The sequence below is a fragment of the Myxine glutinosa genome, chromosome 11 (genome assembly GCF_964187855.1).
Source record: "Myxine glutinosa chromosome 11, kmMyxGlut1.1, whole genome shotgun sequence".
NCBI lineage: Eukaryota > Metazoa > Chordata > Myxini > Myxiniformes > Myxinidae > Myxine > Myxine glutinosa.
In genome coordinates this window covers 116,364,119-116,387,607 of record NC_136271.1, presented here as the reverse complement: position 1 = coordinate 116,387,607, position 23,489 = coordinate 116,364,119, and the positions used below count along the sequence as shown (strand labels likewise).

At 43.6% G+C, this 23,489-nt stretch overlaps 2 protein-coding genes across 6 annotated transcripts in view; both read right to left on the bottom strand.

The window, feature by feature from the left end:
• Positions 1-22,927, bottom strand: part of SPG7 (SPG7 matrix AAA peptidase subunit, paraplegin) — a 35,070-nt gene extending 12,143 nt beyond the window's left edge. Inside the window, exons 1-13 of one of the 3 annotated variants that reach the window (XM_068131199.2) lie at positions 22,790-22,927; positions 16,727-16,961; positions 14,369-14,456; positions 13,980-14,063; positions 9,897-10,138; positions 8,074-8,219; positions 7,363-7,465; positions 7,087-7,212; positions 6,808-6,970; positions 5,050-5,223; positions 4,763-4,887; positions 1,644-1,746; positions 1,381-1,491 (exon numbers count right to left, since the gene is read on the bottom strand). In XM_068131199.2, the coding sequence (XP_067987300.1) occupies positions 1,381-1,491; positions 1,644-1,746; positions 4,763-4,887; positions 5,050-5,223; positions 6,808-6,970; positions 7,087-7,212; positions 7,363-7,465; positions 8,074-8,219; positions 9,897-10,138; positions 13,980-14,063; positions 14,369-14,456; positions 16,727-16,891 (1,630 nt within the window). In that variant the 5' untranslated portion in view covers positions 16,892-16,961; positions 22,790-22,927. Of the gene's footprint in view, positions 1-1,380; positions 1,492-1,643; positions 1,747-4,762; positions 4,888-5,049; positions 5,224-6,807; positions 6,971-7,086; positions 7,213-7,362; positions 7,466-8,073; positions 8,220-9,896; positions 10,139-13,979; positions 14,064-14,368; positions 14,457-16,726; positions 17,139-22,789 lie in introns of those variants that run through there. The other 2 variants (XM_068131198.2, XM_068131197.2) reach the window with 2 other exon arrangements.
• The window catches only part of TELO2 (telomere maintenance 2), a 59,048-nt gene continuing 56,505 nt past the window's right edge, over positions 20,947-23,489 (bottom strand). For all 3 annotated transcript variants that reach the window (XM_068131196.2, XM_078787063.1, XM_078787062.1), the window contains one exon: positions 20,947-23,127. In XM_068131196.2, coding sequence (XP_067987297.1) covers positions 22,774-23,127 — 354 coding nt within the window. In that variant the 3' untranslated portion in view covers positions 20,947-22,773. The remainder of the gene's footprint in view (positions 23,128-23,489) is intronic.

The following is a 23,489-nucleotide window of genomic DNA, read 5'->3' as shown; positions in this document are numbered from 1 at the left end:
GGTGGACAGGTTGGGTGTGTGATGAGGACTAATTGATTAGATTTTGGTGAAGGTCTGAATCCGGATACAGACACTATATATTTTAGGTGATTCTTCACCATTGAGTGATATGGCTAAAACTGATACATAGCAGGATATCTCAAAAAGTTATGGACGGATTTGGACGAAATGTGGTGGACAGGTTGGCTGTGTGACAAGGACGAATTGATTCGATTTTGGTGAAGTCTGAATATGGATTCGGATACGAGAATTATTTAATTTTCAAGTGATTCGTCACCATTGAGAGATCGGGCGAAAAGTGATATACAACATGATATTAAAAAAAGTTAAGGACGAGTTATGAATAAACTTGGTGGACGAGTTGGTTTGGTGACAAGAACAAGCTGATTTGATTTTGGTTCAGGTACGAATGCAGATCCGGCCTATCAGTGGGATACAAAACAAACTGTTCACCAGGCGGAGGTTTTGTGCTCTACTGAGTGCCGTTCTAGTTAGCTGTGCAATGGTCACATTTTTATTACTATACTACAGCAGGAACCCCTTAGAATAAAGCAAGCATAACGAGAGACACACACACAAAACACACACACAAACACACACACACACACACACACACACACACACACACACACACACACACACACACACACACACACACACACACACACGCACACACACACACACACACACACACACACACACACACACACACACACACACACACACACACACACACACACACACACACACACACACACACACACACACACACACACACGCACACACACACACGTCCTTTTTGTAACAGAGACGTCGGATTGGAAGACATCACACACAATTAATTTTTGCAATTTTGGCCTACCTCGACTGAATGAATGTTGAAAGAACTGCAAAAGTTGTCATTGGCACTGATACACGATCAAACAAATTTTGAAAACTGCCTTTGTGCATCACATCACAATGCAATAGCACTAACTGCAGTTTGAATTTGCCAATTCTGGACCCAATCGTAAAATGGTGTGGCAGTGATTGTTAAACTTGGGCTTCCTTATTCCGATTGTTCCGGGGATGCAAGTGGCAATGCTGCATGCATTCAACGAGCTCGAGTGCCCTGACCATATCAGCAAAGTTGCATAGACTGTCACAAAGAATGTGCAGAAATTGTCATTAATAGGCCAAATGTGAACACAGACTTTCACAAAGTCACCAGTTCCATCCCTCATTGGTTCAAATTCAAATGAGGTGACAAACATATGGTTATTCATTCATTTTGTGCCAGTTCTGCTTGCATCCATTTTTTTAATGGGTCTCAATCTGAACAACACCATGGTGGCAGAGAATGAGAGAGAGAGGCCAAGTATGACGGCACGCAATACCTACCAACGAGAACCCTTTCAAGTGCATAATCAAAATTTTGCAAGTCCACTGCATGGCTGGCCTCACGTGCGGCATGCAACGCTCCCTCATTGCAAATATTTGCAATATCAGCACCTGGGCATGGATTCAGATGAAAGTATTAAACAATGAGTGAATCGGGAAGTCGTTGAATTCTTAATGGTGCAGCTACTGAAGCAATAAGCAGTGAAACAATTGAATATGAAACAAATGGTGGTGTGAGCTACACCAGGTGATAGAATTGTTACCACTAAAGCCGGGTGTGAGCTCGGCTAGTCGCTGGGAGTAGGCCTTGCTTTTCTGTGCAAGCTTTAGATGCTTTAGGTGCTGCTCAAAAATCTCTCTCCGCTCCTGTACACAAGTATGAGACATTTTCCACTCACTATAAGGGAGGCTTACTTACAGTGACATTAACCAACCTTCCAGGTGTCACTTTAACAATGTTTATTGGAGTTGATCGGTCACACAATGGATAAAACAGGTTTATACATATATATACACATACACACACACAGACTTAGCATTTAATATGGAATATTTTTTTTGTGGGGGTGAACTTACTTTTCAAGATGACTTAGAACCAAAAGTTCATTGGAATTATGTTGAAATTATTCTATATTTTGTTAATGTGACCTTTAAAAGAAACAAAAAACCACATTTGACATTTTGAAGCAAATAAATTGATCCTTGAAAGTGATGTAAATTGATATTGAACTCAATTCATGGACAGTACTGTGTTAAACTTCTGTACGTTTTCCAGAAGTATTTCTTTATTTTGCACATTAGCCGAATTTTTTTTTAACAAAAACAAAAGTTCAATTACAACTGGGATTACCGACAGTAAAATTACAGTTCATTACGTCGTGTAACCCCCACGAGCATTCAGGAGAGCACGTACACGTCGAGGCATGCTGTTCACGAGATTTGCCAAGGTTTGGACAGGAATCGCTTGCCATGCAGTGACAATAGCCTGCTGCAATTCACGCACAGAGGTAGGCTGCTGGTCCAAGTTGTCGATTTGACGCGTTAATTCTGCCCACAAGTTCTCTATCGGATTCATATCCGGGGACATGGCAGGCCACTCCATATGCTCTACACCATGGTCAGCAAGAAAGTGTTGGATCATGCGAGCACGATGAGGCCATGCATTGTCATCTTGGAAGACAAAGTTTCCTCGAAAGGCTACACGAGCAAATGGAAGCAATGTTTCTTCCAGAATGGCCCTGTACTTGAACTGGTTCAGGTTTCCATTCAGAACAACCAGGTCAGTTTTGCCCCCTGCATGAAAAGCAGCCCGAACGGTCACCCCACCACCTCCAGCTTGGACTCTTGGCACTATACAATCTTCGTTGTAGGCTTCATCGCACTTGTCTGCGCACTCGGACGCGGCCATATTGACGATAGACCAGAAATCTAGACTCGTCACTGAAGATCACGTGATTCCAGTGTCCTGGCTGCCATCGACGGTGCTCTCTGGCCCACTGCAATCAGTGCTGGCGGTGTTGTCTGGTCAGACGTGGCTTTCTCAGGGGACGCCTGGCACGATAGCCTGCTTGAACCAGTCGTTGGTTGACTAGCCTTCTGGATACAGGCACATTTGTCAGTTGCTGCCACTTAGCCCTAAGCCGATTAGCTGACTTGGTACGGCCATTGCGGACTAACCGGTGCAGCTGGCGATCATCCCTCGTTGTGGTTCTGCGGGGACGTCCTGGCCTCGGTATTGGAGTAGGGACACCCCTCTGAGCATTTCGTTTCAGGATCTTTGACACCTGACCTTGAGTGATGCCATACTGCCAAGCAATAGCACGCTGTTTCATGCCGGAATTTCGTAAAGCCACCACTAAATGACAAACAGCATTGTCGAGTTGACGGACCATCTCCAGGGGAAGCGGCAATAACTTTTGTAGACGTGCAGCAGTTGTTTTCCACTAATACAGAACGCAACAACCCTTATATACCCGATTGTGAAGCCAATCGTCAAATGTACCTGTCCGTACATTTTGTCACACCACCTGTGATATAATCCTGTTATTGACTTCTTGCTGCGGCAGACAATCAGTGACATGGTTCTTTTAACAAAGAAATCACCGAAGCGTAAAAGAAACTCACCAGATTGATATACCGAGTTCAGAAAGTAAACCCAAGTCAAGGAAAAAAAAAATTCCATATTAAATGCCAAGTCTGTATATATATATATATTATGCAATTTGCTATGGACATTTATAAAAGGCAATGGAAAGCTACAATTCTGCAGAGAATATTGTGCAAGGGATAAATAAAATTGACATTCAATAAATAAATACAATTGGTTTCAGACAATGGAATTCATCTTTAACAATGTATGTGCATGCACGCACATGTGTCTGTGTGTGTGTGCGTGTGTGTGTGTGCGCGTACGCGCGTTTGTGTCAGTGTGTGTGTGTGCCAGTGTGTGCGCATGTCAGCGCGCATGCGTCAGTGCGCAGTGCATGCGTGCACGTGTCAGTGCGCGTGCGTCAGTGCGCGTGTGTCAGTGTGTGTGTGTGTGCCAATGTGAAATCCTTTTGATTTCCTTAAAATTCCACACCCCTAGCCCAATCACATCAAAATGTTGCAAACATGCTGGGGGTAGCCAGTGTCAGGTCATGGGTACAACCCCCTCACCCCTCTCCAACAAAGCAATTCTACGTATGTATTTGTTTGTACGTCTGAAAAATCAAGAAATTCAAGGAACCCACCTCAAATAAGGAAATGAGGCCATTCGGCTGAACATTTCCAGGGTGCACCCTCACGTTCTTTTTTTCCTAAATCTTTAAACATCAATCTTCTTGATGGTTTACGAAAATCGAAATAATCCGATGTTGTTCGGAAGATCCAGCTTTTATAAAAACAAGCGAGGGCAACAAATGAATGCATAATTCAATTTGGATAAAATTAAATTAAAATCCTGGCCAATATTATTGTCGACTAGCAGCGTCTAAATGTCTTTGCAACATTTGCCTGAACAAAGGCACTCATTAGTAGTTGACGCTAGTTTTTAATGAAGTTACCTCGATGTAAATTGATGCTGTTTACACACAAAGCAGAACATGTAACAATGAAAGGCCTCTTTGGTCAATAGATAGATCACAGTACACCTGAGAAAGAGGTACTGACTGAATGACTGAAAGCACCATTACATTCGTTTTTCATTTCAATTCAGGAACGTGCAAGACTAACACGTCACCCAATAAATTCACACAGCCAAATATAGACGTACACACCCACGTATGCACACCCAGACACCCAGGCTGGCACTTGCGCACATAGGCAGGTGTACGCGCATCTAGTAAAGAAATCAAAGGCATTGGCAATTAGTCAGTTGCAAAATGCATAAATTATCTATCACCTGTAAAGTAGGTAGGTCTATGTATACATGACGGTCCAGCCGGCCGGGTCTGGTCAGAGCCTGGTCCAAAATGTCTGCGCGGTTCGTTGATGCCAGTACTACGACGTGATCTCGTGTGCCCATCCCTGAGGAGAAGAGACAACAAACAAAAGAAAAGGGGGAAAAGTCCTCAGGGAAGGTGAAAGGAAAACTCCAAGGAAAATGGAATGAAAATATATGTATATAATTTGGGTGACAATGGATGAATTAGCTTTCATTCAGGCCTGACCGCTTAAACACCGACACACCGTCCATCTCAACGAGGAGCTGGTTGAGCGTTTGCTCCTCCTCTGTGCTGTCCATGGTACCGGCAGAACGTGCACGCCTTTTCCCGACAGCATCTATCTCATCGATGTAGACAATGCAAGGCGCTTTTGCACGTGCTTCGCGAAACAGGCTGCGCACTCGTGCCGCTCCAAGTCCTGGAAATAAAAAATATCACAAAACCATGATTCAAAAGAAAAGGATCTGCACGCATCAAAATCTGCACTCATTCAGAGGTTGAAATCAGGCCTAAAAGGCTAAAAAAAACCTGCCCTAATTTACAGGGGGCATTGCATCAGCAGCACTGCCATGCCTCAGCCAAAAACATGACCTGTAACCTGTAAAAACATGGTCTGCAAAAATGTATCGCTGTAATCAGCATCGAGAGGGCTTCCATCCAACCAATCACGTGACCAGATTATGCGCATGAACAAAACAAATTTTTCGATATTTTATGTCATTGACTCTTGCTCCTGATCCAGGTGAACTTCAGGACCCTTGGTCCAATTTTTTGAACAAGTGCGCAGTTTTACCGTATTAAAAAAAAGAAGAAATCAACCCTCTATTTATTACATCCACATGGTGAGGCCATGGGAAGGAAGTATGTACAATGTACATGGTGCATTAAAAAACGAAAGTTGGGATCCATTGATCAGGTAACATACAGGTAGTGAACAAAAAAAAAAAAAATGGAAACACCTGGGTAAATGAGAGACAACAAGCAATGTGGCCCATGTTTTAATTAACCAAATTACATCCCAGCATGCTTAGGGTCATGTATAAAAATGCTGCACAAGCCTGGTTACCTATAATTATGGCTAGTGTGGCTGCAATTCCTGTGCCAGTGCACGTGTGGCTAGAAAAAAATGGAATGGAGGAAATTACAAAGAAAAAAAACAAGTCGGATTTACGTTGCATGAGAAATAAAATATTCACGAAATGATCTTCTTTCATATGCAGCACAAGGCTGAGAGTGGTATCATTGGCTGAGGGGGTCATAGGTGTGCCACTGATGCAGTGCCACCTGCAGGTTGGGGCAATAATTTGTCCATGGTGCCAGTGATAGCTTGCCTACTCTGTGAAGGACACTATGCGGTCTTTCATGTCCACCAACTATTTCTGGCAGATGGGACACGCCCAGGTTAACGTCCATCCGAGGGACAGCACACACCGACGTCACGCCATCAATGTGAAACACCAGGATGACAATTTATAGCTGCGCACTAAATTGTGTGATACCGCCTGGTGATCCGGGGTGCCAGAGGTCCGAGTGTGGCACCAATGATCTTGGCAGGGTGGTTCCCACAAAAAAAATAAATCCAAAGTGCAGGTAAATGCTTCTTTTTCCATCAATAACACGAAATGGAATTTTTATTTACATTTACATTCTGCACAGAGATAGCACACTTGCCTTTGAGCCATCTTGTCTGGGTTTTATTTTCAACCGACTGCAAGCTGTCATACTCGTGTTTTGCGGCTAAGGCGGCACATCAACGAGTGTGCCTTTCCACATAGGGGACTTTAGTTGCGGACCTTTCTGCAAGCATTATATGTGGATGTTAAAGATGCCATGGTGTCTTTTGATGAAGAGTGGGTGAATTACCGCCAGCACTTTGGCCGAATTCAAATTTCTGCCCGAATGCGTAGGAGGGGCACGACAATGATGCCACCAGCGGGTCGGATTAGTAAATCAAAACTAGGTCGTACATACATCTGCTAACATTCACTATACCAAATCATACCTCCAATGACCTCGACAAACTCAGAGCCGGCAATGGCAAGAAATGGGACTTGAGCCTCCGTGGCTACTGCTTTAGCCAAGAGTGTTTTTCCACATCCTGGAGGGCCTAACAACAAGCAACCATGAGGAACTCTTGCACCCAAAGCCAGGAACCTATCTGGAGTCTGCGGTAAATAAATATATAGATAAATAAAACACCCACATTCCCATGTCAGGCTCAAACATGCGAAATTCTTCCTTTTATCCAACTGATGCTGAGAGTTTTGCAGGAGAAACTGACCTTAAGATAATCAACAAACTCTTTGACTTCGATCTTGGCTTCATGGAGACCGGCCACATCTTGGAACTTCACGTTTTTTCCCGATCTTCCATCTACCACAGTGAAACGTGCCTTCCGCAGCTGATTCTGTAAGAGGGCATTATGATGGAGGTTAAAAAAAGCATCACAAAAGGCAAGTTTTTCATAAAGATAGATAAGTCAGTGATGAAGAAAAAGGTTGACAAGTCGTATGTGACAAGGTTAGCTCGGAGACAAGTGAAAGGAGTCTCGACTTACAAAGGCATTGAATCCTGCATCTTTTGCAGCTCCACCAATAGTTTTGAAAATGAACCAGCTTCCCAGGAAGAACAGAGACATGACCACCACTGTTGTCGTAGCACTGAGGATGAGAAGAAGAAGAAGAAGAAAAGGGTGGGAAAGTAAAGAGAATCAGGAAAAAATTGGTGCTAAAAACCTGGAATGATTTCCAACTCTGGTATGTCTTTGCGAAGCAGTGTCTTTGTCTGGGTCTTGTTCAGCCATTTGTATGCATTTGTATGCAACATGCATACAACATGCATCCCTTCCGGTCACACCAGGGTCACAGTCCCTGGTGTTGGGCTAGCGGCTAGGGTGCCGGCTTAGGATCCTAGGATCCTGGGTTCGAATCCCGGTCAATCGCTGAATTAACGCCAGGGGGGTTGACTCAGCCTGTCATCCTTCCGAGGTCGGCAAATTGAGTACCAGTTCACTGGTAATTCCCTGCTTGTCGTTAAAGGCGGCAAAAAGGGTTGGCGTCAGGAAGGGCATCCGGCCGTAAAACATTGCTTCAACAAGGGGACCGAAAAACAACAACAACCACAGTTCCCGAAAAAGGCCAACCCCCGCTTGCGGGGAAAAATGGCCTCTAAAGGTGGTTCTAAAGGTATGCAACATCTCCAGGGTTGACAACTATTGCACGCAAGGAAATGATGAGTGAACACGTACTCCAGAGGAAGAGTCACTTACTAGGAGAAAAGTCCAGGGCGGCTGTATGTGACGGGGACGCGATCTCGCGGATCTATTCCGAGCTGGTCTTCTGCGCTGCGAAGGCGATCCTCCAGCTGCTCGATGGTGGGAACCTGGAGCTTGAACACCCGTGCTGCCCTGGAAATCTACAGCAGAAAGTCCCATGTGACAAGTTCCACTGCATACGCAACCCTCTCAGAAAACAAACTTTGAGGGTTAAAGCACAAGTGCTAAAAGATGCAAACGAAACCCTTTGTGAGGGGAAAAAACGAAACAGTGGGTGAAAGGGCATTTGGGGTGAAGATAGAATAAATGGATAATTAAAAAAATCAGTATTACTCTATCCACATAAATGTCCAAGATAAATGTTTAGGTATTCTTTTTTTTGTGTGTGTATACTGTGGTTACGGTTCATAAATGAGCCTGTACATATAATGTAAGTGTATTGTGTTATTATAAATGTAATTGTGTAATGTAATTGTGTAGTAATGTAATGACAGAGGAGTAATGTACACCAACATTACTGTCCGGCCAAAATTAAGTTCAGGTTTTTTATGGGATGTGGGGAAGAATGAGGGCAAGGGGAGGATACAGGGGGTGAACAAGATGGATGCAGCTGCAAACTTTCAATCATAGAAGTAGAAAAGAAAAACTGGAAAACGGAAAAGAGGTTGGCTGGGGGAGGGATAATGGGGGAAGAAAACACCATGGTTGTGGATGTGCGATCTCAGATTGTGGTGAACAGCCGTCTCAAAGGAGACTGAGGAAGTCAAAAGGCCAAAAGGGAAGAATGACATTAAAGAGACTGAGGAAGTTGTTTCCACATGTGGGAAAAAAGAAGAACAAATGATGGAAGTGAGTAGCGAGTATGGATTTGGGGAGTTTCACCAGAAGAGGGTTACTGGCAGATCTTGATCTAACAACACGTCCTGCAGGAATATTTGGGGGGGGACGGGGACAGAGCCCAGACAGAGCAGGGTGCAAGGCAGGAGAGGAGTCGGTAGAAGATAGAAAGACCACCAACCTGCCTGCAGTGAGCGAGTGAAAGGCCCTCACAATCGGCTTCATCTTGGGAAATTCCAATGATTCTAAAAGCTTTGGTTTCTACAGCGTGAAGTCGAGCGAGGTGTGTGGCAGGTGCACCAGCACAGAGGGGATAGCAGTATTCCATTGAACTGTGGATGAAGGCTTTGTATGTGGTGAGGAGCTCAGAGGTGCCAAGGAAGGACTTCGTACAACAGAGGATGCCTAGACAGTGACTGGCTTTGGACGCCAGCTTGGAAATGTGGTTTTCCCAGGAAACAAATTTTCTTTGTACATTAAAATTATCCCCGCTTCTTCAATTTCCACTCATTCTTTCGATCAACTTTTGGAGTTCCTGACGATATTAATTTTATTCTCTGCAAGAGCTCTTTGTCAGCTCATGGAAGAGGAAGTTTAAGTTGACTGATGGGTAGTGGGGCAATGATTGGGCATTTTGAAAGGCATTGGGCAATGAAAGGGAAATTCCTGACATCATTTGCACAAAGAAAATTATTAATATTCGCTGCTCAAATATCAACACCACTCTCAAACACTTCTTGTGAATTTTGCAAATCATCATATATCGATATCTGGCAAGTGTTTGGACAAAACAGCACTGTCTGACACAATAGACAATCTAAAAACTGGTCACGGTCTCTATCAATGCATAATGTTCACGTCTGATTGCTGGATAACCATCGCATCAGGTCTGTAAATGTGCTCTAAATCACATATTAATATCTATAGCAACATAAAGGTATATTTAATATGCAAAGTTATTCACTTTCCTTGGTTTTTACCTGTCTTCCAGAGACAACGGCATCTTGATGGAGTCTTACGAGAACCAAGTCCGAGCCAGGGGAAACCTGCAGGCCAAGGACTTCTCCTTTGGCGAGCATTTCATTCACAAACTCTGACCATGAGATTGAAGGAAAATCAGCGGACAAACTGTTCAGAATGGTAACCACCAAAGCCAGAACAATTAGGATTCGAAGCCGGTCGTGGTTCTGCTGCTGCTCTTGCTCCTGTTGCCGATTTCCCTCTAAAAATGCATATAGTGAAGGGTACGTAATAAGGAATCTGGTAGTGAGGGATGTGCTTATGGTGAAAAGGTATATTACACAGTAAAATAAATAATGCTAAATATCCAGAAGCTCACAGCATGTGTATTGCAACGTCACACCTGTCCTTCATGAACAGCAAAATACATGTTCAAATTATAGAGCCAGCATGCCCACATGGACTTGCATCATTAACCCTTTGAGTACGGATGACGTCCAGTGCCGCAACCGCGAAAGTGCCTGCGAAAAAGTTTTGTGTACGGATGACGTTACTACACGTCATCAACTATACCGATAAATAGATCGTCAATACGTGGTTGCATTCCCATAATGCCAAATTAATCCCATACCGGGGGTATTTTTATCAAAAAACATTCCCGTACTCAAAGGGTTAATAACACTGGAAGCCTAAGTTTGAAGATTATTGAATATATATATACAGTGCATTCAGAAAGTATTCAGACCCCTTCACTTTTTTCACATTTTGTTATGTTGCAGCCTTATGCTGAAATAGTTTAAATTCATTTTTTTCCCTCATCAATCTACACTCAATACCCCAAAATGACAGAGAAAACAGGATTTTAGAAAGTTTTGCAAATTTATTAAAAAGAAAAAACTGAAATATCACATTTACACAAGTATTCAGACCCTTTGCTATGACACTTGAAATTTAGCTCAGGTGCCTCCCATTTTGCTTGATCATCTTTGAGATGTTTCTACACCTTGATTGGAGTCCACCTATGGTAAATTCAATTGAATGGACATGATTTGGAAAGGCACACACCTGTCTATACAAGGTCTCACAGCTGACAATGCATATCAGAGCAAAAACCAAGCCATGAGGTCGAAGGAATTGTCTGCAGAGCTCAGAGACAGGATTGTGGCGAGGCACAGATTTGGGGAAGCCGACAAAAAATCTCTGCTGCATTTAAGGTTCCCAAGAGCACAGTGGCCTCCATAATTCTTAAATGGAAGAAGTTTGGAACAACCAGGACTCTTCCGAGAGCTGGCCGCCCAGCCAAACTGAGCAATCGGGGGAGAAGGGCCTTGGTAAGAGAGGTGACCAAGAACCCGATGGTCACTCTGGCTGAGCTCCAGAGATCCTGTGTGGAGATGGGAGAAACTTCCAGAAGGACAACCATCGCTGCAACACTCCACCGATGTGGGCTTTATGGCAGAGTGGCCAGACGGAAGCCTCTCCTCAGTTAAAGACACATGAAAGCCCACAGAATCTTGTTTCTCACAGTCTGAGAGTCCTTTGGGTGCTTTTTTGCAAACTCCAAGCGGGTTTTCATGCCTTTATATCTGCTTTGATATAAAGCACCTGTGCAAAACCCATCCAATGTTCAGATTTAATTTTAGATAGATTATATTGATAGCGTATATCATATATAGTGGTTTTTGCCCACATCCCACTTCCTGCTGCATGATGTTAATGCAATTACGCGTTTCATTCACTTAGGCCAGACGATGGTTTTCCTCCAAGCACACCCAAGTCACCCACGTTACACTAAAAGACATTTGCTAATGTGCGTGCCATGAAGGCATACAATCGTGTGTATTGGGGGTAGCGTGGGGGATATACGGAAACGCTGATGCACTTGAGTGAGTGGACGCTTGCAATACATCTTTTTGTAGTTCATGGTGATTCAAAAGTAACAGTGCACTGAACAAAATACTTATGTTTCATGTGTTTGTTCATCTTAAAATGGATGTATGCTTGTTTACTTTCAGGTATCACTGATTCGCTTAAGTGGGATACCCAACAGCTGACGATAAATACGTTTCTCTGAAAGACGTCATTTTGCACAAGAGCTGTTAAGTTGTACTGCACTGTTTGTTCTGAAACACTATGTACAATGCCTCGTGGTTGTGCACCAGCTCAATCAGTCACTTGAAGCAAAGACCTTTGTCACCGGCAGGAAGCTCCAATTAAAAAAAATCAAAAAAAAATAATCCAAAAGGATGATGCCATTCATGCATCCAAAAATAAATAATTAACCCAAAAATATTTGGTGTCTGTCTGACCGCAAAACATTCGGTCGTTACTTAACCAATCTCAATAAAACCTGACAGGATGATTAAAGGTCACAAGATGGGGGTCATAGCAACTTTATTTCCCCCCCCACCCCCTCCCCAAGGGAGGCACCAGCTTGGGTGAAATCCATGTTAAGGGTGTAGTACTGGTGAAAAATTGAGAAAACTACATCGGTACCTTTGAGAGGCCTTTACACAAAAACAAAGTCAAGTTAATATCTAATTTTCAGTTTTTCTTGAAAGATATAATCTTGGCTTTAACTCAGACCAGTTTCAACGCTTCTTTGTCATATTACATGCATATAATTTGCATAAATTAGACCGTCAATAAAAAACAAGGAAAAACAAAGAACACATTTCTACTTCTATCTTCTATGTCACCTATCATTCTTTTCACACAAAACTTGGTACATGTATTATACATGTGTTACTCTACTACCTGATGAGAGGATTTTGTGAAATTATGTCAAATGTTCACTAATTAGCTAATTATGCCAATTACCAGATAAAACTTGGTTGTCCTTCAATAAATCCACAATGGCTACTCTTACTCCTATAAACAAAAGCCTTCATCATTTTAAAGGAAGTGATATTCTGAATATCCTGTCCAAATTTCAGCCCAAAAGAATGATGCATTTCCCAAGTTATAACAAATTTCATGCAAAATATTATATTGAATTGAATTGAATTGAAATTTGAATTTTTCAATAATTAGGGGTACTTCTATGACCTCTAATAGCATGATTCTTGTTTATAAGACTATAAGGAAACTGTTCAGCTAAAAAAAAAATCAAAAAAAATCACCTGTTCACCAGTACTACACCCTTAAGGTGTATATCTGTGTGAAGGTAGCTTATCGTGGCATTTTTCCAAAGCTGCTTCTAATAACAAATGCAAATGTGCAATAACAACATTAATGACAATACTATATTATTAATGTTATTACAAAACAATATTGATACTAACAATACCCCCCCCCTCTCCAAGGTTTTTTTCTTGTTTTTCTTCTTTGTGGACAAACATATGGTGTCATTTCATGAGGCAAGCCTAAAGCAAGCGTTAAAAAAAAATACTGTAAAGCACAAACACGTATCATTTACTTTTTTTTTTAAAGTCGCTACTGTTGTTTAACACTAAACTGAAAGGGAGAAATCATGACATAATTGAGACATTATAATATGCTTATCACATCCCCCACAAACCCTTAGCCTAGATCTACTGTAATCTATAGATCCCAGAGAGGATAATAACACAACCCTTCCTGTCGCTCCCATAGGCAGTGGGTGTACTAGTAAAAATAAAGGAGGAAATCCAACATTTCTTGTCCGATTGGAGTGCTTTGATTTGATTTGATTTTGATTTGATTTGATTGGAGTGGGTCTGATTGAAGCTAGTGATTGAACAAAATTGGCGTTTCAATTCAATTGTTGCATTGTTGCATCTAGGCTAACCCCCGCTCTAGCAGGGAAAATGGCCTTAAAATGCATGTTGTTGTTGTTGTTGAATTAAATTGTTGCATTGCCCGGAATGTGACATCAGACCGTCAGGTAACCCAATAACGAAAGTAGGTGTGAGCAGATTTTAGGAAGAGCACATTGAACCGATTTTCTAAAACAAATATGGACGCTACACCAGACTGGCGACAGAGTCCAGGTGAGTGCCAGGAGCCCCCTAAAAATTAGTTTTATTTCACTTTCAAAAGCACATGGATTCTTAGCCATCGGTTACTTGTCACGATCATGTGTCGAATCCCAACTGCGAAACAGGATTGCAGGCCCTTCTTACCATCATCATTGCTGGAGGGAGATGATTTCCCCTCTTCCCTCTGAGTCCTTTCTCCTTGGCTACGGCAGTAAACAGCAGAGTTCACTGGAAGACAAAGACACCTGCATTTATTAGGTGGACCGGAAAGCAATGTCTTTCAGGTGAGCATTCCTCTTTGAAAAACGACATTACTTTCCGGTACACCAAAAATTTTCAACATAAAAATATCACAATTGACAAAACATTACACGTAAATGTTAAGAGTTATACTCTATTTGAGATACTGTGGCATATTTAATATCCACAAGGCAAAATGTCTACGGAACACGTGGCTTTACGAGTCACTCAAAATATTTTGTGTGCTCCAAGATGCAACACCCATTGCAAGTATCAAAGGCCCTTGAACTTACCAAGTGCTTTACAAAGCTGGATGTAGCTCATTTGTTGAGTTTCTACGAGTGAAACGAGTGGGCTGTGTCTTGATCCATAGAGCAAGGTCTAGGTACAGAGCGTTACACAATACAGTACTGTCAGTTATAGCACAGGAGCAGAAATACTACTATACTTGATAACATCCATGGTATTTTGACACAACAATATAGATACCATTCATTTAAACAACACTACCCTCCACCATGTGAAATATTTTACCAATTCAGAAAAAAACCTTATGCCTGATGCATAAAAGTATTGGAGGTATGATTGATGCGAGTACACTTTTCAAATGTTCTGTGCATGTATATGTATATGTCTCAAGATCAGACCCCATTACTGTGGTGGGTACTAGTAAGGAAGTGCCATACCAGCGATTGCTGCATTCTTCCTGACGAACAGGAGGAAAGGCCTGCCACACATTAACCTGTCTGTGGTGCATAAAACTGTTCTGGGGGTAGCCAGGAACAATTTAAATTTTAAAAAGGCTCTTCTGGCTAAACAGTTGTGTCGGTTTCACTTATTGGGCATGAAATTAGCAGAGCTGCAACCGCCCTACTTCCCAGGAGGGTTGTAATGCAGCCAATACCGCGAAGAGCATCTAATTCTCTATTTTATAGACCAGCCCACCATGTGGATGTTCCCTCACCAGGGTAGACTGGTCTATAAATTTACGAATCACCTTCTCTTCCTGGTAATACCTCTGAGATAAATCCAATGGAGATGGAGTGGGCTGCACCTCTGCTAAGCTCATGCCTAATAGGCGTAGCCTGTTATACCCATGTCTGAGCGATTAATTTTCTCACATATCCAAACTTGATGATTTCAATCCCCGCTATCTCTTTGCTGATGACTCCATCCTCTGAAGCTCCATATCTCAACCCGACATGTCGACAGACAGATAATTATGAATAGGGTGTGGATTTATCATGGGCACAATGTTCCAAATGACCTCAGGATGGGGGAGAGAGAGGGGGCAGATGATTATCAATAGGGGTGTGGATGTGTCATGGACACTATGTTCCACTTGACCTCCGGATGGGTGGGGGAGAGCGGAAGCAGATAATTATAAATAGGGTGTGGATCCATCACCGACACAGCGTTCCTATTGACCTCTGGAAGGGCGGATAGACAGATAATTATGAACAGGGAGAGGATCTATCATGGACCCGATGTTCCAAATGACCTCCGTATTGGGGTAGAGAGGGGACAGATAATTTTAAATAGGGTGTGGAACTAGCACGGACCCGATGTTCCAAATGACCTCCGGATGGGGGAGAGAGAGAGGGAAGATAATTTTAAATAGGGTGTGGAACTATCATGGGCACGATGTTCCCAATGACCTCGGGATGGGGGAGAGAGAGGGGGGAGATAATTATAACAAGCGTTACGCCTAGGTCCCCCGTCGGTGAAGTGATGCGAGTTGATAAAGTGGAAGACGCAAGGCGGCCATCTTGGATTTTGATGTGGCGACCCAATTTTCAATGGCGTTCTCCCTTATGAACAGGGAGGATCTATCATGGACCCGATGTTCCAAATGACCTCCGTTTATACACCGTTTATACACTGTTTATAAACCTCCGTTTATACACCGTTTATACACCGTACACGTTTATAATAATAATAATAATTCATTTATTTTGTATAGCGCTTTTCAAGAAGCCCAAAGGCGCTTTAAACCCCCTATATGGGGGTTTAAACCCCCTTTGTTCTTATACACCGTACATACTCCGAACATACACCCACACACCAGATTAGAAGTTGGTACTTCGCTTATTTTTCAAGCTATTCCGCTCACAAGGTTCAGACATACATGGCGGCGGCCATCTTGGATTTTGACGTGGGTTGCACCCACACAACAAATTCGAATGCGGTCCTTCGCTTACGCACGCACGCACGCCCGCACGTACGCACGGACGGACGGGAAAACCATAGTCCCCCTTTCGCTCCGCGGTGTAATTATAAATAGTGTGTGGAACTAGCATGGGCACGATGTTCCCAATGACCTCGGGATGGGGGAGAGAGGGGGGGAGATAATGATAAAACGGGTGTGGAACTAGCACGGGCATGATGGGCCAATTGACCTCTGGACGGACAGACGACAGACTACAATATCACTCCGTTTAATTTAAAAAGGCGTGGGGCAAATAATAATAATAATAGTAGTAGTAATAATAATATGGACAATGAAGATATGTAAAATAGTAAAAGCACATTAATACTCCTGGTAGATCTGAGGTGAAAATAACAAAATATGCAAACAGCGAGCTGGTGGCGATGTTGTAATAACACCAGAGTATGCAAGTCAATTCAGCATTTCCCGGAGTCAAACTCACCTTGAGAATCCGCCCAGGACTTCCGAGAGTACCTGTAGATCTGCGCCCAAAGCACAGAATGGACGTGGGGATCGCGCACCGACTCGAACGCACCGGGACACCTCGAAACAGACCGCGGAAACGAGCCGGCATCAACAGCCCGGTCCGCAGCAGGTGGAGAGGCATGAGCACGAATCCCGCAAACCCAAGCACACAGCTCAACTACTACACCTGGTCACCAGGTAACCGCAGGCATCTGCAACAGAGCACACCGAGACACCTCTCTCTCTGTAAACACTTGTTTCAAACGCAGTGCTGAACACCATCACTTTCATCAAACGTGTTAAACAAGGCAAAACATGCCATGAACGGGTTTTAAGGAGACCAACGCTGCGGGCGCCGCCATCTTTGTCTAATGTACTTCCGGGTCGTTTCTATTTACGTTTGAATACATCCAAAAGTTGTCTGAGAAATGCCTTGAAATAACAAAAAAAAAAAAAAGGATACCAATGCAAATAAAATATTCATTTTACCTCTCGAATGAAAATATAATTATAAAAAAAAAAATAAACCAGCCGAGTTTAACCCGCTGCAGGACGGAGGCCTCAATGGCTCATTTGGAGCTGCAATCATCACACTTTGCCGAAGTGACGTCGAAACATTTCATATTTAGCTCACCTGGAACACAGTTCAGGTGAGGTATCACTATTACTAATTAGCATCGCGCGGTCAGTAAGTCAGTGGACACTCGGATCTTCTTCGAAACTACACACACGATTTTGAATAAACCTTGACCACAACCTGCATCACCTGTGATGCTCAAAGTAAACAAATAATCCAATTTTTCACCAAACCTTGGATAACTTCGAGAACCGAGACCTCCTGATGCCTTGTCAATCCCATAAGAAATATTTCATTAAATCAAGTTGCTCAATTTATAATAATAATAATAATACATTTATTTCGTATAGCGCTTTTCAAGAAACCCAAAGACGCTTTGACATAGTACGTAAAACAAAGACAAAAAAGACAAAAATACATAATTAATAACCAAACAGAAAGGAAGGAGAAGGAGAAGAGACGGTCAGGGGTTGAATGCAGTGTTGAACAGGTGGGTCTTGAGTGAGGATTTGACTGTGGTGAGTGAGGAGGAGTCTCTGATGGTGTGAGGTAGCGAGTTCCAGAGTGTGGGAGCGGCGATGGAGAAGGCCCTGTCCCCCCAGGATCTGAGTTTGGTCCGGATGGGGGGGGGGGGGGGGGGGTCAGGAGGTTGGTACCAGCAGAGCGGAGGGTGCGGGTGGGAGTGTGTCTGGAGAGGAGGTCAGTCAGGTAGGATAGGGCCAGGTTATGGAGGGCTTTGTAGGTCAGGAGGAGGATTTTGTACTGGATTCTCTGGGGGATGGGGAGCCAGTGAAGCTTGTAAAGGACGGGGGTGATGTGGTCACGGGTCCGGGAATGGGTGAGTAGACGGGCAGCGGAGTTCTGAATGTATTGGAGTTTATTGGTGATTGTTGAGGGTGAACCATAGAGGAGGCTGTTGCAGTAGTCCAGATGGGAGGTGATGAAGGCGTGGATGAGGGTTTCTGCAGCCACGGAGGAGAGGGATGAGCGGAGACGGGCGATGTTTTTCAGGTGGAAGAAGGCTGTCTTTGTGATCTGTTTAGTGTATTTGTCGAAGGAGAGGGTTTGGTCAAAGATGACGCCAAGATTCCGGATGTGAGGGGAGGTGGATACTGGGAAACCGTCGATGTTGAGGGCAAAGTTATGGGTGGACTTGGTGAGCGTTTTTGGGCCAATGATGATTATTTCGGATTTATCACAGTTTAGTTTGAGGAAGTTGATTTGAAGCCAGGATTTTATTTCAGTGATGCAGTTTGTCAGGATAGAGTGGGTGGCGGTGGAGATGGACTTGATGGAGATGAAAAGCTGGATGTCATCGGCGAAGCAGTGGAATTGGAGACCATGACGGTGGATTAAGTGACCAAGGGGGGACAGGTACAGGATGAAGAGGAGGGGGCCAAGAACTGAACCTTGGGGGACACCTTGGGGGAGGGGAGCGGTGGGGGATTTGCAGTTATTGATGGAGATGAACTGGTGCCTGTCGGAGAGGTATGATTTAATCCAAGAAAGGGCAGTGCCAGTGATGTTAAAGGTGGTTTCAAGTCGGGTAAGGAGGATTATGTGATTGATGGGGTCAAAGGCGGCACTGAGGTCGAAGCAAAATTTGAAAGTCAAAGGTCATTACGATTCCGGAATCGTTACTTTTGACTTGGTAAAAAGTTATTCACCCGATTTAGATATATTTAGCAGGTTTTAAGCCAAGCGGCTTAAGTATTAAGAGCGCTCGCCAAGCGGCTTAAGCACCCAACCAAGCACTCCATTCAAAACCGTTAAGGAACGGCTGGCTTGGCGAGCGATAGCAAGCTGCTTGGTAACTGAACCCACTCCTGGAGGGGGTGCTGCATGACGAAGCACACAGAGTTGTGAACAGAAAGCCGGCTGGCTCGGGTGAACTTCGCCTTAATTTGAGGTTATAAAGACTCCACGGTGCAGTTTTCTTTCAAAGAGTAGGCCACTGTGTGCTGGTACCCCAGCTGAAATTCCCTGCCCATAGATATTAACTTTAATTTCATGGTAAGAGTTAGGTTTGTAAAAAAAAAAGAAGGTACATCAACTGATATATTATCACCTGGTGTTGGCCTAATGGTTAGGGCAGTAGGTTTGGGATCCTAAGGGCCTGAGTTTGAAGCCCGTTGAATTAACACCATGTGTGGTTGACTCAGCCTGTCTTCCTTCTGAGGTCGGCAAAATGAGCACCAGGTAACTGGTTGTAGAGACAAAAGGTCTGAAGGTGAATATCGGAAAGACGAAGATGATGGCAAGTGGTAAAGCATGTGGTGAGGTGGACAGAACTGGGAAGTGGCCATGTGCTGTGTGCAGGAAGGGTGTCGCAGTGAACTCCATTCGATGTACAATGTGTGCTGAGTGGGTTCATGAAAAATGTTGTGGTTTGAGAGGGTCATTAACCAGTGTGGCAGCTACATTCAAATGTAAGGTGTGCACAGAGGGAGCTGCAGATGGAGGAAATGTTGAGTTGGATCTTGGAGACGGCGTGAAGCTGAAAGGTGTGAAAACATTTTGCTACCTCGGAGACATGCTGAATGGAGAAGGTGGATCAGACTTGGCAACGGTTGCTCGAGTGACATGTGCATGGAAGAAGTTTCGGGAACTGAGTGGCGTGCTGACGAGGAGGGGAGTGTCGTTGAAGCTGAAGGGAAAGGTGTATGCTGCATGTGTGAGAAGTGTTATGATTTATGGGAGCGAGACATGGGTAATGAACGTAGAGCAGCAACGAAGGTTGGAAAGGGTGGAAATGCGAATCGTTCGGTGGATGTGCGGAGTATCGTTGAGAGAGAGGAAGACAAATGATGAATTGCGAAAGATGATGGGAATAGAGCCTGTGATGGATGCTGTGAAGAGAAACAGTTTGAGATGGTTTGGTCATGTGTTGAGGAAGGATGAAAGTGACTGGTTGAGAAGAGTGTTGGAAATGAATGTAGAAGGAAGTAGAGGACGGGGAAGACCGAGAAAGACTTTGCTAAAGATGGTGGAAGAAGAAATGCGGGCAAGGGGGTTAACAAGGGGAGATGCAGAAAATAGGGCAAAATGGAGAAGATTGTCATGGGGACCGCAAGGCGAACCACCGCTCTTGCAGGGAAAATGTCCTTAAAATGCATGTTGTTGTTGTAACTGGTTATAGAGAGGCATTGCATCAGCGGCAGACGCGCCGACTGGAAATGATGTAACCAGCAGCCGGGTGGCTGCACACGAACCACCCACCACAACTGATAGATTTATCTATCCAAATACATCCAAATGTATCGAGACTTCCATTGCTAGATAGCACGGGCATGATGGGCCACGTGACCTTTTTATAAAGTTTCTTACAAAAATCACGAGGGGGAAAAAAATATTCCAAAAGGCCTTTTGAAATGGGACAAAAAATTATGGTGACAGGTCCTGGCTGGCCTGCATTGTTTGTGAGACCTGCTCAGTTGTGTCAGATCTATCTTATTGGTGTTTTTATCAATTTCAATGATAATATTGCCTTTCAAACTGATTGTACAAGTTCATGAATTATAAGCTTTGCTGACTATTCATACAAAGTACTTCCAGTTGGATGTGAATTTAAGAGCAATCTTAAAAAGGATGTCCATTCAGCAAAAGTCGTTAAGTCCACATTTAAATTCCATTTACGTTTTATTTTGTTGTCTCTTACATAATTACTCTGCATATTGCAAAGGCTCATCAAAAAATGAATCTTTGGCATTCGTAAGGAAACAAGAATGACCGCATTGTAGTTACAACCTACAATACTCAAAAAGCATTTAAAGCACTCTAAAAAGATGAACAGCATGATTGGGAAACACACATTTAACATATTAAAATATTAACTCGACAACTCTCATCCACGGCAACCTCCGCCACGGTTATATCAGAACATGATTTGACACACGGTCACAGAATGCTTAACCCCAACATGGGCCCATTTATCAATTACGTAACATGATAATTTTTGTGTGTGTGTGCTGACGGGCTTAACTAAACTGTACGATGGATTTTTATTCCACCTATGATTAGATTTTTCGCGTCCCTCTGTGAGTTACGCTCGACCCAAACAAAGCCAATGGAAATCTGACGCAACAACACCGAGCAATGTATAACAGGCAGAGGCCGACATGGCTGACGTCTTAGGCCCACCAGAAAACCAAGATGGCAGCGATATTATTTTGTCTGGGTGCCGTGGTGGGTGGAGCCAAGCGACAAATGTGGGTGGGGTATGGCGACTGTCCGACCAATGGGTGCACATTTCAAAAATCGACCCCCCCAACAAGAACCACCACCACCACAACAGCAGCAACATCAACAATTACGTGGAGCTATTGTAACCCTGTGACACGTCGCTGATATTTTAAAAAGGATACAAGCGTTACGCCTAGGTCCCCCGTCGGTGAAGTGATGCGAGTTGACAAAGTGGAAGACGCAAGGCGGCCATCTTGGATTTTGACGTGGCGACCCAATTTTCAATAGCGTTCTTTCTTATGCCTATATACACCCACACACCAGATTAGAAGTTGGTACTTCGCTTATTTTTCAAGATATTCCGCTCACAAGGTTCAGACATACATGGCGGCGGCCATCTTATATTTTGACGTGGCGACCCAATTTTCAATAGCGTTCTTCCTTGTGCCTAGATACACCCACACACCAGATTAGAAGTTGGTACTTTGCTTATTTTTCAAGATATTTCACTCACAAGGTTCAGATATACATGGAGGCGGCCATCTTGGATTTTAACGTGGCGACCCAATCTTCAAAAGGGTTCTTCCTTATGCCTTGATACACCCACACACCAGATTACAAGTTGGTACTTCGCTTATTTTTCAAGATATTCCGCTCACAAGGTTCAGACATACATGGCGGCGGCCATCTTATATTTTGACGTGGCGACCCAATTTTCAATAGCGTTCTTCCTGATGCCGAGATACCCCCACACACCAAATTAGAAGTTGGTACTTCGCTTATTTTTCAAGATATTCAGCTCACAAGGTTCAGACATACATGGCATCAGACATACATGGCGGCGGCCATCTTGGATTTTGACGTGGGTTGCACCCACATACCAAATTTGAATGCGGTCCTTCGCTTACGCACGCACGCCCGCCCGCACGCACGGACAGATGGAAGGGAAAGCCATAGTCCCCCTTTCGCTCCACGGGGGACAAATAAAACAAAACTCTGTCCTCATGATATGCATTATTATACAAAGTATTTATACCAACTCAAGCATCCACCCCATTTTAATGGTCACTGGTGTCTGAGAATTTGAGTGTTGAGAAATTGAGAAATTTGAAAGTGAAAACTCAGCATTTCAAGAAGGAAAATGGGAAGTGCAGAAAGAAACGTATCGATTTCACATGTGGTTCAACTACATATAGTAGATGAAGCATTCATGAATGGTAACTTCCAAACGAATTTCCTTTTTTCCTAGACTAACCTAGACTACACTAGATTATAGCTAACCTAGACTTCCATATGGACAAGCCTTGGGTGGCGAGCTCCCGTGCCTCTGCATCCGACTCCTCCATAGAAGCCTCCGCAAGCCAGGAGGCCACGGCGAGGACATCCACAGTCCAATCCAATCTGGGAGGAGCCACTGCAGCCGAAGAAACGGCAGCCAAAAAGACAGGGCGACGAGCTGCCGCAGCCGGATGCTTCCTCATTGCCCAGGCAAAAGAGAGGAGGTCTGGCGCAATCAAGGAAGCGGCTGGTGTGTTTCGTGAGGCGAGTGCAATGGTGGCTAAGGTGGCAGCCAGGCGGCCAAGTAATAACCCATCAGAACACCAAATTTCAGGTGCGACCTAAAAACAGAAAGTGCATGTCAGGGATTTAAATTTTTTTTAAAAAGGATTGCTTTGAAATCAGATTTAGGACGAACATTTGCATTTGCTAGCCATTTCAAGAATACCAATTATATTGGAAAAATACTTCAAATCGAACCCACTCTCAGATTGTTCGGCGTATTAAATCTCCAAAAACTCCACTTCTCAATGCCAGCTTAATTTACATAATTTTCCCCTTTTTTGATGATGAGACAAACTTGTATTATTCATCATGCCTACTCATTTTTTTTCTGTTTTTTAATTTTATTGTTTTGCATACAAAGTCGAGGCTTGTTTAAGAGCTAACACATTAAACACAAAAAAAACATAAACGGACACAT